General features: G+C 45.4%; 1 protein-coding gene across 11 annotated transcripts in view; it reads left to right on the top strand.

The window, feature by feature from the left end:
* PARP4 (poly(ADP-ribose) polymerase family member 4) overlaps positions 1–18,909 on the top strand; it is a 318,181-nt gene that overhangs the window by 25,842 nt on the left and 273,430 nt on the right. For all 11 annotated transcript variants that reach the window (XM_077298347.1, XM_077298349.1, XM_077298352.1 and 8 more), the window contains 2 exons: positions 15,352–15,484; positions 16,312–16,501. In XM_077298347.1, coding sequence (XP_077154462.1) covers positions 15,353–15,484; positions 16,312–16,501 — 322 coding nt within the window. In that variant the 5' untranslated portion in view covers position 15,352. The remainder of the gene's footprint in view (positions 1–15,351; positions 15,485–16,311; positions 16,502–18,909) is intronic.

An 18,909-nucleotide genomic window follows, 5' to 3' on the forward strand; every position in this document is an offset into this window, starting at 1 on the left:
CACCACATACTCCAATTCTCCCTCGACCAACACCGGAGCAGGAGGATCAACAGAAGGAACCACAGGCACCACATACCTCCGCAATAATGACCTATGGAACACATTATGAATGGCAAACGATGCTGGGAGGTCCAAACGAAATGACACCGGGTTAAGGATTTCTAAAATCTTATAAGGACCGATGAAACGAGGCTTGAACTTAGGAGAGGAAACCTTCATAGGAACGAAACGAGAAGACAGCCATACCAAATCCCCCACACGAAGTCGGGGACACACACAGCGACGGCGGTTAGCAAAGTGCTGAGCCTTCTCTTGTGACAACGTCAAATTGTCCACTACGTGGTTCCAAATCTGTTGCAACCTATCCACCACAGAATCCACCCCAGGACAGTCCGAAGGCTCAACCTGCCCTGAGGAAAAACGAGGATGAAAACCAGAATTGCAAAAAAAAGGTGAAACCAAGGTAGCAGAACTAGCCCGATTATTGAGGGCGAACTCAGCCAATGGCAAAAAGGTCACCCAATCATCCTGATCAGCCGAAACAAAACATCTCAGATAAGTTTCCAAGGTCTGATTAGTTCGTTCAGTTTGGCCATTCGTCTGAGGATGGAAGGCCGACGAAAATGACAAATCAATGCCCATCTTAGCACAAAAGGACCGCCAAAATCTGGACACAAACTGGGATCCTCTGTCAGAGACAATGTTCTCCGGAATCCCATGCAAACGAACCACATTCTGAAAAAACAGCGGCACCAAATCGGAGGAGGAAGGCAGCTTAGGCAAGGGCACCAAATGGACCATTTTAGAAAAACGATCACAAACCACCCAGATGACAGACATCCTCTGAGAGACTGGAAGATCCTAAATAAAATCCATGGAAATATGCGTCCAAGGCCTCTTTGGGACAGGCAAAGGTAAAAGCAAACCACTGGCACGAGAACAGCAAGGCTTGGCCCGAGCACAAATCCCACAGGACTGCACAAAGGAACGCACATCCCGCGACAAGGACGGCCACCAAAAGGACCTAGCCACCAAATCCCTGGTACCAAAAATTCCAGGGTGACCCGCCAACACAGAAGAATGAACCTCGGAAATAACTCTACTGGTCCATCTATCCGGGACAAAGAGTCTCTCCGGTGGACAACGGTCAGGTTTATTGGCCTGAAATTCCTGCAGCACCCGCCGCAAATCAGGGCAGATGGCAGACAGAATCACCCCCTCTCTGAGGATACCAGCCGGTTCAGAAACTCCCGGAGACTCAGGCACAAAACTCCTAGAAAGGGCATCAGCCTTCACGTTCTTCGAACCCGGAAGGTATGAAACCACGAAATTGAAACGGGAGAAAAACAGCGACCATCGAGCCTGTCTAGGATTCAACCGTTTGGCAGACTCGAGATAAGTCAAATTCTTGTGATCCGTCAAGACCACCACACGATGTTTGGCCCCCTCAAGCCAATGTCGCCACTCCTGAAATGCCCACTTCATTGCCAACAACTCCCGATTACCAACATCATAATTCCGCTCGGCAGGCGAAAACTTTCTAGAAAAGAAAGCACATGGCCTCATCATAGAGCCATCAGAGTTTTTCTGCGACAAGACAGCCCCTGCTCCTATCTCAGAGGCATCAACCTCGACCTGGAAAGGGAGAGAGACATCCGGCTGACGCAAGACAGGAGCCGAAGAAAACCGACGTTTCAGCTCCTGAAAGGCCTCCACGGCCGCAGGAGACCAATTGGTCACATCAGAACCCTTCTTGGTCAAATCCGTCAAAGGCTTAACCACACTAGAGAAATTAGTGATGAAGCGACGGTAAAAATTAGCAAAGCGTAAGAACTTCTGAAGACTCTTCACTGATGTAGGTTGAGTCCAGTCATAAATAGCCTGGACCTTAACTGGATCCATCTCAATAGTGGAAGGAGAAAAAATAAAGCCCAAAAAGGAAACCTTCTGAATTCCGAAGAGACATTTAGAGCCCTTCACAAATAAGGCATTGGCACGCAGGACCTGAAATACCATCCTGACCTGCTTCACATGGGATTCCCAATCGTCAGAAAATACCAAAATATCATCCAGGTACACAATCATAAATCTATCCAGATACTCTCGGAAGATGTCGTGCATGAAGGACTGAAACACGGAAGGGGCATTAGAGAGCCCAAAAGGCATCACCAAGTACTCAAAATGGCCTTCGGGCGTATTAAATGCCGTTTTCCATTCATCGCCCTGTTTTATACGCACAAGATTATAAGCTCCTCGAAGATCTATCTTGGTGAACCAACTAGCCCCCTTAATCCGAGCAAACAGATCAGACAGCAATGGCAAAGGATACTGAAATTTGACCGTGATGTTATTTAGAAGACGATAATCTATACAAGGTCTCAGAGAACCATCCTTCTTGGCCACAAAAGAACCCCGCACCCAAAGGGGACGAGGACGGGCGAATATGCCCCTTCTCCAGAGACTCCTTTATATAACTCCGCATAGCGGTATGTTCTGGTGCAGATAAATTGAAAAGTCGTCCCTTAGGGAACTTACTACCAGGAATCAAATTTATAGCACAATCACAATCCCTATGAGGAGGTAGGGCACTGGATTTGGGCTCATCAAATACATCCTGGTAGTCCGACAGAAATTCAGGGACTTCAGAAGGAGTAGAAGAAGCAATAGACACCAAAGGAGCATCGCCATGAATCCCCTGGCAACCCCAACTTGACACAGACATTGCTTTCCAATCCAGGACTGGATTATGAGCCTGCAGCCATGGCAGACCCAACACGACGTCATGCAAATTATGTAACACAAGAAAACGAATCACCTCCTGATGTGCAGGAGTCATGCACATGGTCACTTGAGTCCAGAACTGAGGCTTATTCTTGGCCAATGGCGTAGCATCAATTCCCTTTAGTGGAATAGGAAATTGCAAAGGCTCCAAGATAAAACCACAGCGCCTGGCAAACGACAAATCCATCAAATTCAGGGCAGCACCTGAATCCACAAAAGCCATAACTGAGTAGGATGACAGGGAGCAAATCAAAGTAACAGACAAAATGAATTTGGGCTGTACAGTACCAATGGTGACAGATTTAGCGAACCTATTTGCGCGCTTAGAACAATCAGAGATAACATGAGTAGAATCACCACAGTAAAAGCACAACCCATTCTGACATCTGTGATTCTGCCGTTCAATTCTGGTCAGAATCCTGTCACATTGCATAGACTCAGGCTTCTGCTCAGAAAATACCGCCAGATGGTACACAGGTTTGCGCTCCCGCAAACGCCGATCAATCTGAATGGCCAACGACATTGACTCATTCAGACCCGCAGGCGTGGGGAACCCCACCATAACATCCTTAACGGCTTCAGAAAGACCTTTTCTGAAAGTTGCTGTTAGGGCACACTCATTCCACTGAGTGAGCACAGACCATTTCCTAAACTTCTGACAGTAAACCTCTACTTCATCCAGACCCTGAGAGAGAGCCAGAAAAACCTTTTCTGCCTGGTCTATTAGATTAGGTTCCTCATAAAGCAATCCAAGCGCCAGAAAAAACGCATCCACATTTAGTAATGCAGGATCTCCTGGCGGCAGAGAGAATGCCCAATCTTGAGGGTCACCACGTTACAAAGAAATAATAATTTTAACTTGCTGAACAGGGTCACCAGAGGAACGAGGTCTCAGAGAAAGGAATAATTTGCAATTATTTTTGAAATTCAAAAACCTAGATCTATCTCCAGAGAATAACTCAGGAATTGGTATTTTAGGCTCTGACATAGGACTGTGAACTACATGATCCTGGATACCTTGTACCCTTGCAGTGAGATGATCCAGACTAGAGGACAGACTCTGAATGTCCATGTCTGCAGCTGAATTCTGAACCACCCAGAGATTAAGGGGAGGAGAGAAGCTAGACACACTGCAGAGGAAAAAAAAAATGAACTCAGGATCTCTCTTATCCCTTTTTTGCGATGCATTAACTCTTTCTTGGCCTGCTGTACTGTTATGATCCTGGTGGCATGGATCGCAAACTGACCTGCTAAGTAACAGAAATCCTTAGGACAAGCTCTGGGGATGTGGGAGCTATACTAACCGCAACCCTGATCCTATCAATACACACTATAGGCAGCCGTGGAGCGTTACCTAAAATCCTAGACGCCTCGTCACAGCCTGAGAAACTAGCTACCCCTAGAGAGAAAGCAAAGCCTCACTTGCCTTGGGTTCAGTTACAGACCCGCAGTAAGCGCTAAAGGCCACCAGAGGGAGCCCAAGAACAGAACTCACACAATACCACTCATGACCACAGGAGGGAGCCCGAGAACGGAATTCACAACAGAATCCACAGGAAATACATTGACAGCTGGCATCCACTACAGCCAAAAGCCCAGTTAAATAACAAGGCCAGGGAACCGATTAGTGAACGCAGCTGCTAAGTTCCACTTGAAACCACCAGAGGGAGCCCAAGAGCAGAACTCCCAAAAATACCATTTGCAACCACAGGATGGAGCCCAAGAATGGAATTCACAACAGTGCCCCCTCCCTACGTCCCCCCAGTCAGCGCCCACATAGTGTTAACCGGACTGCCTTACACTGCGGCATAACGCGGTGTAAGACAGTCCGTTAACGCTGCCATTAACCCTCTGTGTGACCAACTTTTTACTATTGATGCTGCCTATGCAGCATCAATAGTAAAAACATATAATGTTAAAAAAAATAAAAAAAATCATTATATACTCACCCTCTGACGGCCCCCGGGATCCAGCCCAGGACTTTCCCGCTCCTCGCGCGCTGCTCCCGTCCCCAGAATGCATTGCAGCAATGACCGGAGATGACCGCTACATCATCACGTGTTATTGCCGCTTGGGACCGGAGCGGCGCGCGAGGAGCGGGAAAGGCCTGGGATGGATCTGGAGGCTGTCGGAGGGTGAATATATAACTATTTTTTATTTTAATTCTTTTTTTTAACAGGGATATGGTGCCCACATTGCTATATACTGCATGGGCAGTGTTATATACTACGTGGGCTGTGTAATATAGTACGTGGCTGTGTAATATACTGCGTGGGCTGTGCTATATACTGCATGGAATGTGTAATATAGTACTTGGCTGTGTAATATACTGCGTGGGCTGTGTTATATACTGCGTGGGCTGTGTTATATACTACGTCGGCTGTGCAATATAATACGTGGCTGTGCTATATACTACGTGGGCTGTGTAATATAGTACGTGGCTGTGCAATATACTGCGGGGGCTGTGTTATATACTGCGGGGGCTGTGTTATATACTGCGTTGGCTGTGCAATATACTACGTGGCTGTGCAATATACTACGTGGCTGTGCAGTATACATCGTGGCTGTGCAATATACTACTTGGCTGTGCTATATACTATGTGGGACTATGTGGGCTGTGTTATATACTGCATGGGCTGTGTTGTATACTACGTCGCTGTGCTATATAACTACGTCGGCTGTGCAATATACTACGTGGGCTGTGTTATATACTATGGGGCTGTGTTATACACTACTTGGGCTGTGTTATATACTGCGTGGGCTGTTATATACTACGTCTCTGTGCTATATACTACGTGGGCTGTGTAATATACTACGTGGCTGTGTAATATACTGCGTGGGCTGTGCAATATACTATGTGGCTGTGCTATATACTAGGTGGCTGTGCTATATACTATGTGGGATGTGCAATATACTACGTGGCTGTGCAATATACTACGTGGCTGTGCAATATACTACTTGGCTGTGCAATATACTACGTGGGCTGTGCAATATACTACGTGGGCTGTGCAATATACTACGTGGGTTGTGCTACATACTACGTGGCTGTGCAATATACTACATGGGCTGTGTTATACACTACGTGGGCTGTGTTATACACTGCGTGGGCTGTTATATACTACGTGAACTGTGTTATATACTACGTGGCTGTGTTATATGCTATGTGGGCTGCTATATACTATGTGGCTGTGCTATATACTACGTGGCCGGCCGCGAACAATCAGCAACAGGCGCACTCCGGCCCCGAATTGGGATTTGAACCACGCTTCGCTAATTGGTCGCGCCCGGCTGCCGAATTCTCTGTGATCATTGCATTATTCTAAAATCTTCATAAATAAACTACATACATATTCTAGAATACCCGATGAATTAGAATCAGGCCACCAACTAGTTCTTAATAAAACCATACTTACGACCGCGATGCCCTCATCATCTGCAAAAGAGGTAAAAAAACAAACAACAATACATGTATTGCTCACCTTTCCGCAGAGATGCTGCTAATCCATTTGTACCACGACGGGTCTAGCTCTGCTACATCTAGATTTCAGGATGCATGGTTGCATGATGCGACCATGCAGCCTGTCATCCAGTAGACACTGAGCACCGTGTGCTCATTGTCTGCCTGTGAACTGTTTTTCCCTGTCTGAGGGCACCGCGAGCGTGAGAAAGTTCTCCTGCTCATGGTGCCATCTGACAGATCATTCGAGTTCACGGCCAATGCACTCACTTCACCTTTCTGATGTTTAACCCCTTTGAGAAAAAGTGCTCCGTCTCAAAGGGGTTAAAATTGCTAGCGTGATGCCAGCCTAAGAGAGTTTTTCCACAATCGACATTTCTCATATGTGGGAATTTTCTTTAGCTCCACAGACAGTATGTAGAGCTGCAGGACAGAAGCTCGACCACCTCCACATTCAGGCTGTTTCCCATTACTGTCAATGGGGGATAATCCGTCCCCCAGCACCTCCTCCCTCCCCACTTATCTCAGCTGAAGACTTTGCCTCATTTTTCAAGCAGAAGATTGATAACATCAGAGACAGTTTTGGTCAACAACCCCCAGAGCCCTTCCTCCAGACTTCCCAGCCCTCCACCTCCAAAACCAACTTCTCCACCATTACAGAAGATCAACTCTCCACTCTACTCTCAAGATCGCATCTCACAACCTGCGCACTTGACCCGCTCCCATCTCACTTCATCCCAAACCTCACCAACCCTAACTCATCTCTTCAACCTATCACTAACTGGTGTTTTCCCCTCTAGCTTTAAACATGTCTCTATCACACCTATCCTCAAAAAGCCTTCTCTTGACCCATCCTCTGTATCTAGCTATCGCCCTATATCACTTCTCCCCTATGCCTCAAAACTACTGGAACAACACGTCTACCTTGAACTGTCCTCTCATTTCTCTTCTTGCTCCCTCTTTGACCGCTTACAATCTGACTTCCGGTCACACCATTCCACTGAAACTGCCCTAACTAAGGTCACCGATGACCTCTTAACTGCCAAGAGCAAGCGACACTACTCTGTCCTCCTCCTCCTCGACCTGTCGGCTGCCTTTGACACAGTGGACCATTCCCTATTATTACAGACCCTCTCATCCCTTGGCATCACAGACTTGGCCCTATCCTGGATCTCATCATACCTAACAGACCGGACATTCAGCGTCTCCCACTCACACACCACCTCCTCACCTCGCTCCCTATCTGTCGGAGTCCCACAAGGTTCAGTCCTAGGGCCCCTGCTCTTCTCCATTTACACCTTTGGCCTGGGACAGTGTCATGGTTCCCAATGGCAGGGACTCAGGCAAAAACGGACTAGCTCTAGGAATGATGGAATCTCAGATGACCGCGACGCTGAACCTAACACGCAACTAATAGTAGCCAGGGGGTGTGCCTACGATTATCCCTAGACACCTCGCACCAGCCGGAGATCTAGTTACCCCCTAGTAGAGGAATACACAGACCTGGCTTGCCTCCAGGGAAACCCCAAAAGTGATAGTAGCCCCCCACATATAATAACGGTTAGGTAAGAGGAAAACACGTACGCAGTATGAATATAGATTCAGCAAAGAGAGGCCCTCTGACTAGATAGCAGAAAATACAAAAGAGGACTTCGCGGTCACCTCAAAACCCTAAACAGCCATCCTGAAATTACTTTAACTCCGTTATCAACTCATGACACCGGAGTAGTAATTTCAGATCACTAGAGCTTCCAGCAGCAAGAGAAATATAAATGCATGCTGGACAAACAAACACAAAAAATGCCAAAGATCCAACTTAGCTGAATTGCAGACTTGGAGCAGGTAGCAAGCAACAGAGGTGCTCTGGTAACATTGATTGCCGGCACTAGAATGACTGAGAAGCCAGACTAAATAGGAAACTCCCAGTTTCCTGATGGGAACAGGTGCAAGACAAAAGTCAGCCAGTACCACCAGTAACCACCAGAGGGAGCCCAAAAACAGAATTCACAACAGTACCCCCCCCCTTAAGGAGGGGGCACCGAACCCTCATGAGAACCACCAGGGCGATCTGGATGCGCCCTATGAAAGGCGCGAACCAAATCAGAGGCATGAACATTGGAGGCAGTCACCCAAGAATTATCCTCCTGACCGTATCCCTTCCATTTAACCAAATATTGAAGTCTCCGTCTGGAAACGCGAGAGTCCAAAATCTTCTCCACAATATACTCCAATTCACCCTCCACCAGCACAGGAGCAGGAGGCTCAACAGAAGGAACAACCGGTACCTCGTACCTCCGCAACAACGACCGATGGAAGACATTATGAATGGTGAAAGATGCTGGTAGGTCCAAACGAAAAGATACAGGATTAAGAATCTCCAAAATCTTATAAGGACCTATGAACCGAGGTTTAAACTTAGGAGAAGAGACCTTCATAGGGACAAAACGAGAAGATAACCACATCAAGTCCCCAACGCGGAGATGATGACCCACACGACGATGACGATTAGCAAACTGCTGAGTCTTCTCCTGAGACAACTTCAAATTGTCCACCACATGACTCCAAATCCGGTGCAGTCTATCCACCACCGTGTCCACTCCAGGGCAATCCGAAGATTCCACCTGGCCAGATGAAAAACGAGGGTGAAACCCTGAATTGCAAAAGAAAGGAGAAACCAGAGTGGCAGAACTGGCCCGATTATTGAGGGCAAACTCTGCCAACGGCAAAAAGGCGACCCAATCATCCTGATCAGCAGACACAAAACACCTCAAATAAGTCTCCAAGGTCTGATTAGTTCGCTCCGTCTGGCCATTAGTCTGAGGATGGAATGCAGACGAAAAAGACAAATCAATGCCCATCCTGGCACAGAACGCTCACCAGAACCTAGACACAAATTGAGACCCCCTGTCAGAAACGATGTTTTCCGGGATACCATGTAAACGAACCACATTCTGAAAAAATAAAGGAACCAACTCAGATGAAGAAGGCAATTTGGGCAAGGGTACCAAATGAACCATCTTAGAAAAACGGTCACACACCACCCAAATGACGGACATTTTCTGAGAAACCGGGAGGTCCGAGATAAAGTCCATAGAGATGTGCGTCCACGGCCTCTTCGGAATAGGCAAGGACAACAACAATCCACTAGCCCGAGAACAGCAAGGCTTGGCCCGAGCACAAACATCACAAGACTGTACAAAGGCACGCACATCCCGAGACAGGGAAGGCCACCAGAAGGACCTGGCCACCAAATCTCTGGTACCAAAAATTCCAGGGTGACCTGCCAACACAGAAGAATGAACCTCCGAGATGACTCTACTGGTCCATTCATCTGGAACAAACAGTCTCCCAGGCGGACAACGATCAGGCCTATCAGTCTGAAACTTCTGCAAAGCACGTCGCAAGTCTGGGGAGACAGCAGACAAAATCACCCCATCCTTAAGGATACCCGTAGGCTCAGAATCACCAGAGGAGTCAGGCTCAAAACTCCTAGAAAGGGCATCTGCCTTCACATTTTTTGAACCCGGCAAGTATGAAACCACATAATTAAACCGGGAGAAAAACAACGACCAGCGCGCCTGTCTAGGATTCAGACGCCTGGCAGACTCAAGGTAAATCAGATTCTTGTGATCAGTCAAGACCACCACCTGATGTCTAGCACCCTCAAGCCAATGACGCCACTCCTCAAATGCCCACTTCATAGCCAAGAGCTCCCGATTACCGACATCATAATTTCGCTCGGCGGGCGAAAACTTTCGAGAGAAGAATGCACATGGTCTCATCACTGAGCAATCGGGACTTCTCTGCGACAAAACCGCCCCCGCTCCAATCTCGGAAGCATCAACCTCGACCTGAAAAGGGAGCGAAACATCAGGCTGGCGCAACACAGGGGCGGAAGAAAAGCGGCGCTTAAGCTCCCGAAAGGCCTCCACAGCCGCAGAGGACCAATTGGCAACATCAGCACCCTTCTTAGTCAAATCAGTCAGAGGTTTAGCAACACTTGAAAACCCAGTTATAAATCGACGATAGAAATTAGCAAAGCCCAAGAACTTCTGAAGACTCTTCAGGGAAGTAGGCTGCGTCCAATCACAAATAGCCCGAACCTTGACAGGATCCATCTCAACAGAAGAAGGGGAAAAAATATACCCCAAAAAGGAGATCTTCTGAACCCCAAAAATACACTTTGAACCCTTTACAAACAAAGAATTGGCCCGCAAAACCTGAAAAACCTTCCTAACCTGTTGAACATGCGACTCCCAGTCATCCGAAAAAATCAAAATATCATCCAAATACACAATCATAAATTTATCCAGGTATTTACGGAAAATATCGTGCATAAAGGACTGAAAGACTGAAGGAGCATTAGAAAGACCAAAAGGCATTACCAAATACTCAAAATGGCCCTCGGGCGTATTAAATGCAGTTTTCCACTCATCTCCCTGCTTAATCCGCACCAAATTATACGCACCCCGAAGATCAATCTTAGAGAACCACTTTGCCCCTTTAATACGAGCAAATAAATCAGTCAATAGTGGCAAAGGATACTGGTATTTGACTGTAATCTTATTCAACAGGCGATAATCAATACAGGGCCTCAGGGAGCCATCTTTTTTACCCACGAAAAAAAAACCTGCTCCTAAAGGGGATGAGGATGGACGGATATGTCCCTTTTCCAAGGACTCCTTAATATACTCCCGCATAGCAGCATGCTCAGGCACAGACAGATTAAACAAACGACCCTTGGGAAACTTGCTGCCCGGAATCAAGTCTATAGCACAATCACAATCCCTGTGAGGGGGGAAAGAACTAAGTTTGGGCTCCTCAAAAACATCACAATAGTCAGACAAAAATGCCGGAATTTCAGAGGGAGTAGATGAAGCAATGGAAACCAAAGGTACTTCCCCATGAGCCCCCTGACATCCCCAGCTTAACACAGACATTGTTTTCCAGTCAAGGACTGGATTATGAGTTTGCAACCATGGCAATCCAAGCACTAAGACATCGTGCAAGTTATGCAACACAAGGAAGCGAATCACCTCCCGATGGTCAGGAGTCATACACATAGTCACTTGTGTCCAGTATTGTGGTTTATTCCTAGCCAATGGTGTGGAGTCGATACCCTTCAGAGGGATAGGAACTTCCAAAGGCTCTAGGCTAAACCCACAGCGTCTGGCAAAGGACAAATCCATAAGACTCAAGGAAGCGCCAGAATCCACATAGGCATCCACAGTAATAGATGATAATGAACAGATCAAAGTTACAGACAAAATAAACTTAGACTGTAAAGTGCCAATTGCAAAAGACTTATCAACCTTTTTTGTGCGTTTAGAGCATGCTGATATAACATGAGCAGAATCACCACAGTAGAAGCACAACCCATTTTTACGCCTATAATTCTGCCGTTCACTTCTGGACAGAATTCTATCACATTGCATAATCTCCGGTGTCTGCTCAGAAGACACCGCCAAATGGTGCACAGGTTTGCGCTCCCGTAAACGCCGATCAATCTGAATAGCCATAGTCATGGACTCACTCAGACCCGTGGGCGTAGGAAACCCCACCATGACATCTTTAACGGCGTCAGAGAGACCTTCTCTGAAATTCGCCGCCAGGGCGCACTCATTCCACTGAGTAAGCACAGACCATTTTCGAAATTTTTGACAATATATTTCAGCTTCATCATGCCCTTGAGAGAGGGCTATCAAGGCCTTTTCAGCCTGAATCTCCAAATTAGGTTCCTCATAGAGCAACCCCAGTGCCAGAAAAAACGCATCCACATTGAGCAGCGCAGGATCCCCTGGTGCCAATGCAAATGCCCAATTCTGGGGGTCACCCCGCAACAAGGAAATCACAATTTTAACCTGCTGAGCAGAGTCTCCAGCGGAGCGAGATCTCAGAGAAAGATACAATTTACAATTGTGCTTAAAATTCAAAAAACGAGATCTATCTCCAGAAAAGAACTCAGGTATAGGAATCTTGGGTTCTGACATAGGAGCATGTATAACATAGTCTTGGATATTTTGAACCTTAGAAGCAAGAGCACTCAGGCCTGTAGCTAAACTCTGGATATCCATTTCTCAACAGCTGAGATCTGAGCCATTCAGGGGTTAAGAGGAAAGAAAAAAGCAGCAGATTGCAATTATGGCTAGACAGAACTTCTGAGTAAAAAAAAAAAAAAAAAAAAAGTGTCAGAAACTTCTTCTTTTCTCTCTTTCTTCAGCCAATACCTTTAATACATTTGCGGCCGGCAATACTGTCATGGTTCCCAATGGCAGGGACTCAGGCAAAAACGGACTAGCTCTAGGAATGATGGAATCTCAGATGACCGCGACGCTGAACCTAACACGCAACTAATAGTAGCCAGGGGGTGTGCCTACGATTATCCCTAGACACCTCGCACCAGCCGGAGATCTAGTTACCCCCTAGTAGAGGAATACACAGACCTGGCTTGCCTCCAGGGAAACCCCAAAAGTGATAGTAGCCCCCCACATATAATAACGGTTAGGTAAGAGGAAAACACGTACGCAGTATGAATATAGATTCAGCAAAGAGAGGCCCTCTGACTAGATAGCAGAAAATACAAAAGAGGACTTCGCGGTCACCTCAAAACCCTAAACAGCCATCCTGAAATTACTTTAACTCCGTTATCAACTCATGACACCGGAGTAGTAATTTCAGATCACTAGAGCTTCCAGCAGCAAGAGAAATATAAATGCATGCTGGACAAACAAACACAAAAAATGCCAAAGATCCAACTTAGCTGAATTGCAGACTTGGAGCAGGTAGCAAGCAACAGAGGTGCTCTGGTAACATTGATTGCCGGCACTAGAATGACTGAGAAGCCAGACTAAATAGGAAACTCCCAGTTTCCTGATGGGAACAGGTGCAAGACAAAAGTCAGCCAGTACCACCAGTAACCACCAGAGGGAGCCCAAAAACAGAATTCACAACAGGACAGCTCATAGAATCTCATGGTTTTCAGTATCACCTCTATCCTGATGACACACAGATCTACATCTCTGGACCAGATATCACCTCCCTACTAACCAGAATCACTCAATGTCTGTCTTTCTTCCCCGCTAGATTTCTGAAACTTAACATGGACAAAACAGAATTCATCATCTATCCCCCATCTCACGCGACCCCCCCAACGAACCTATCCATTACAGTAAACGTCTGCCCACTCTCCCCAGTCCCACAAGCTCGCTGCCTCGGGGTAATCCTTGACGCTGATCTCTCCTTCAAACCACATATCCAAGCCCTTTCCACTTCCTGCCGACTTCAACTCAAAAATATTTCACGGATCCATACATTCCTCAACCAAAAATCTGCAAAAACCCTAGTCCATGCCCTCATCATCTCTCGCCTTGACTACTGCAACCTCCTGCTCTGTGGCCTCCCCTCTAACACTCTTGCACCCCTCCAATCTATTCTAAACTCTGCTGCCCGACTAATCCACCTGTCCCCCCGCTATTCCCTGGCCTCTCCCCTCTGTCAATCCCTTCACTGGCTCCCCATTACCCAGAGACTCCACTACAAAACCCTAACCATGACGTACAAAGCCATCCACAACCTGTCTCCTCCATACATCTGTGACCTCGTCTCCCGGTACTTACCTACATGCAACCTCCGATCCTCACAAGATCTCCTTCTCTACTCCCCTCTTATCTCCTCTTCCCACAATCGCATACAAGATTTCTCTCGCGTATCACCCCTACTCTGGAACTCTCTACCACAACATATCAGACTCTCGCCTACCATCGAAACCTTCAAAAAGAACCTGAAGACCCACCTCTTCCGACAAGCCTACAACCTGCAGTAACCACCGATCAACCAACCGCTGCACGATCAGCTCTATCCTCACCTACTGTATTCTCACCCATCCCTTGTAGATTGTGAGCCTTCGCGAGCAGGGTCCTTTCTCCTCCTGTACCAGTTGTGACTTGTATTGTTTAAGATTATTGTACTTGTTTTTATTATGTATACCCCTCCTCACATGTAAAGCGCCATGGAATAAATGGCGCTATAACAATAAGTAATAATAATAATAATAATAATAATAATAATTGTTGATTTTAAAAAACACCTTTAACCCCTTAATGACCGCCAATACGTCTTTTAACTGACCTGAGGTATAAGAGAATAGCCTCCCCATACAGGTGACAATCCAGCAGCTATGGGCTGTACACTATTGCTGACAAGTTGCAGCATCAGCTACGATCGGTGTTTGCACCGGACAAATCTGTTTAACCCCTTAGATGCTGCTGTCAATAGTGACTACATCATTATAAATGGTTAACAGAGTGTGGGGGCTTCCCTTTTATCCCAACTGGTGCTCTCAGATCATGATTTTGTGGTACAGATGTTTGCCATGGCAATTCACAACCAAATAGTGGCCTTAGAGTCTTCCGGCTATAGTAATCTGTTCAGAAGTTAGGGCCATTTAGTTGGTAAAAATACACATTTTCATTTCTGTCATACCACTTTACATTAATTCCTGTAAAGCACCTGAAGGGTTAATAAACTACCTGACTGCAGTTTTCAATATGTCAGGGGGTGCTGTTTTTAAAATGCTTTAACTTTTGGGGGTTTCCCAATATATGAGACCCCTAAAGTCACTTCAAACCTGGATAAGTCCCTAAAAAAATACATTTTGAAAATTTCTTTGAAAAAATGAAAAATTGCTGCTACATTTTTAAACCTCCTAAATGCTAAGAAAATAAAATAACATTTTACAAATGGTGCTGATGTAAAGCAGACATGTGGGAAATGTTATTTATGAATGTTTTGCTGTGGTGTGACCATCTGGATTAAAGGGATAATCATTCAAAGTTTGAAAATTGCTAATTTTTTAACATTTTTCTCAAATTTCTGATATTTTTTATAAATAAACACAAAACATATCGACCTAAATTTACCATTATCATAAAGTATAATGTGTCACGAAAAAACAGTCTCAAAATTACCGGGATTTGTTGAAGTGTTCCAGAGTTATTACCACATAAAGTGACACTGGTCAGATTTCAAAAATTTGGCTCTGTCACTAAGGGGTTAAATTGTCTGTTTTATTTCCTCATTATCACTAAGTTTAATCATGTCTCTTTTGTCTTTAGGATGGGTGTGGGCATTTTTTCAGACTGCATATTCTTCCTCAAAGTGAATTCCTTATCCCTTAAAGAAAAGAAGAAGCTGAAAAACAGCATTACTTTGAATGGAGGAGAAGTTTCATTTGTGCTGAATAATAAGGTTTGTATATTTGTGGAGGACCAGCATTAGTGATTATAAAGTGTTTCAGTGTTGGCCATTGCAACCAAGAATATTCCAGCAGAAATTTCATAGAATATTAAGATTTGTATTTTAACATGTTGGAACGCATAAGAACGTTCCTGCCGTGTGGTCTACATGGCTCAAATGCAAGGAAGAACAATTGTCCTAAATGGGTCACATCTGGTGATGAGCGAATGTACCCGCTGTTATCCGGTGTTATCTGAGCATGCTCGGTGCTGGCTGGGTGTATTTAAATCTTTTTTAAGTATATTTAATATACTGTTACTTTTTATGAGACCTTAGTGTGCACTCATTTTCAGATGTTGGTTGGTAGATTAGTTTCAGATTGTGTGTCTTTAATATTTTTCTCCTGTTTGCTCTGTCTTTTGTGTTGGTATTCATCACATATGACATAACAAAAACTGCTGACCGATTCCCTTTAAAGAGTACTATTTTTTTTTCATTTGTATTTAATAGATAAATAGTCCAATTAAAGATAAAGAACTTTGTAATATATCTTAATAAAAAATAGAATAAAAAGAATTGAAAAAAATAAAAAGAATTTATCAGGTCGTTTTTGCGCACCATACTCACTTGTATTGTATTACAAATTGCTGCAAAATCTGTAGCGCAAATCTGCAATTCCTGAACTTGTGAACATGGAAAAGAGGAATATAGGTCAAAAGTAGGGATTGTTCCTCCAAATGTAAGACTGCATGCATTTGCATATATATATTCAAAAGAAATCTTTATTTTCCTTTCCATATTTAATATCATTGAGAACTAAAAAGTTCTTTGTGTTGTAGTGCACGCACGCTGTCGTCAGTAATCCGGACATACTAAACAGCTCCCAGCAGAAGAAAATAGAGAAATATCTCATTTCTCTAGTAAATCCTGACTTCATATGGAAATCTGTGCAGGAAGAGCGACTTGGAGTTCTGGAGGAACGCCTAGACGATAACAAAACATTGGAAATCATCGCAGATGGAAATCAAGGTAACGACCTCTATGTACCAGATCTACTGAGTATCATTGTTCCTAATTGGTTACATTTATGTTCAATTATTGTAAACAAAAGATCATTGTGATAAGATCCAGAATTCTGTACATTATGATGGATGGGTATTCCACTTCTGTTTATTCTTAGCACTAAGAAATCCAGGCTCCCATCAGTGGCGCAACTAGTGTCCCATGGGCCCCGATGAAAAATTTTAGACCGGGGCCCCCACCAGCATTTTGGTCAAATATATCGACCTCTGTAATAATGATTTCCATCCTTCCCCAATCCTGTAATAATGTTCCCCTCCTGGTGCTTTCCTCTGACACATATAAACACTTGAAAAACCTGATTATTCCTGGCTTTCCTCGCTCCCGTGGCGAGCAGTGCCCTCTTCCTCAACCACAGCCAACGCTGGGTCGGGCAGGCGCTGCATGGCAGTGATGTCAGCTGCCAAACTCTGATTGGTTGGCGGCCTCTACAAAAGTTATGACCGCAGAAGCCAGTGGTTCTCTACACCAAAAAACTATTATATGCTCCACCATCCTATTATATTCGCCCCCTGGCTGGTATATGCTTCGCCAGCATGGTCTATACCCCCACATCCTGATATATGTTCCACCATCTTATTATGTGCTCCCACGTCCTGGTATACATTCCCGCATCCTTGTATATGGTCCCCCATTTTATTATATACTCCTCCAGCCTGGTCCTCCATCCTATTATATACTCCTCCAGCCTGGTCCTCCATCCTATTATATACTCCTCCAGCCTGGTTCTCCATCCTATTATATACTCCTCCAGCCTGGTCCTCCATCCTATTATATACTCCTCCAGCCTGGTTCTCCATCCTATTATATACTCCTCCAGCCTGGTTCTCCATCCTATTATATACTCCTCCAGCCTGGTCCTCCATCCTATTATATACTCCTCCAGCCTGGTCCTCCATCCTATTATATACTCCTCCAGCCTGGTCCTCCATCCTATTATATACTCCTCCAGCCTGGTTCTCCATCCTATTATATACTCCTCCAGCCTGGTCCTCCATCCTATTATACACTCCTCCAGCCTGGTCCTCCATCCTATTATATACTCCTCAAGCCTGGTCCTCCATCCTATTATACACTCCTCCAGCCTGGTCCTCCATCCTATTATATACTCCTCCAGCCTGGTTCTCCATCCTATTATATACTCCTCCAGCCTGGTTCTCCATCCTATTATATACTCCTCCAGCCTGGTTCTCCATCCTATTATATACTCCTCCAGCCTGGTTCTCCATCCTATTATATACTCCTCCAGCCTGGTCCTCCATCCTATTATATACTCCTCCAGCCTGGTCCTCCATCCTATTATATACTCCTCCAGCCTGGTCCTCCATCCCATTGCATACTCCTCCAGCCTGGTCCTCCATCCTATTATATACTCCTCCAGCCTGGTCCTCCATCCTATTATATACTCCTCCAGCCTGGTCCTCCATCCTATTATATACTCCTCAAGCCTGGTCCTCCATCCTATTATACACTCCTCCAGCCTGGTCCTCCATCCTATTGTACACTCCTCCAGCCTGGTCCTCCATCCTATTATATACTCCTCCAGTCTGGTCCTCCATCCTATTATATACTCCTCCAGCCTGGTATTTGCCCCCAAGCCTGTCTGCGCTGCTGTTGTTCAATACATACATGCAAAAAAATACTTCTATTCACCTGCAATGCGTCGATTGCTTTAAGTATTTAAATAAAATGGCGCCAGAGTCAGCATATACGCATACCGTGCTATCTGGCGCCATTTTGTTGAAGACAGTGTGTGCAAATTATTTACAATAAAATGGCGCCAGAGATCGCAATTTGCACAGGTGCTGATTCTGATGCCATACTTTTCCTCCAGCCTCGTCCACCTGAGATCGCTGCCTCCGGCGCCACACTCGTCCTCATGGTGCTGGAGATAGGCACTAATTCCGGCATTACATTCCTCCTCCCTTCTCGTCCTCCTCCCTGTTACCTTGAGGCACTGGATCACTGGTGTATTAACACTGAATGCGTCCTTTTCACTGTGGCTGCACTGCGTCTTTGGACAAAAGGACGCATTTAGTGTTATGTTGATGATTTAAAGGGGTGATGGTTCTAGATGATGTAAAGGGGTTTTCTCATCATCATCATGGACAACCCATTTAACCTCTTCCTGAAATTTGCTGTTTATTTACTGCCGAAGTTGAAAAGAATTATATGAAAGCAGAGTCAGAAACTGAGCTTGCTCCATGTGTAGCAGGGGCTTAAGTTACAGCAGAGCACCTGATGCAACAGCCAAGAACAGAGAGAACTCCACTCCTGGATGTTTAACACCTTAGATTGCTGCAGCCAAGAGTGACCATTGCATCTCAGCAGTTAAACAGAGGGAGGAAGGCTTCATT

This window comes from Ranitomeya variabilis, chromosome 3 (genome assembly GCF_051348905.1).
Source record: "Ranitomeya variabilis isolate aRanVar5 chromosome 3, aRanVar5.hap1, whole genome shotgun sequence".
Classification (NCBI taxonomy): domain Eukaryota; kingdom Metazoa; phylum Chordata; class Amphibia; order Anura; family Dendrobatidae; genus Ranitomeya; species Ranitomeya variabilis.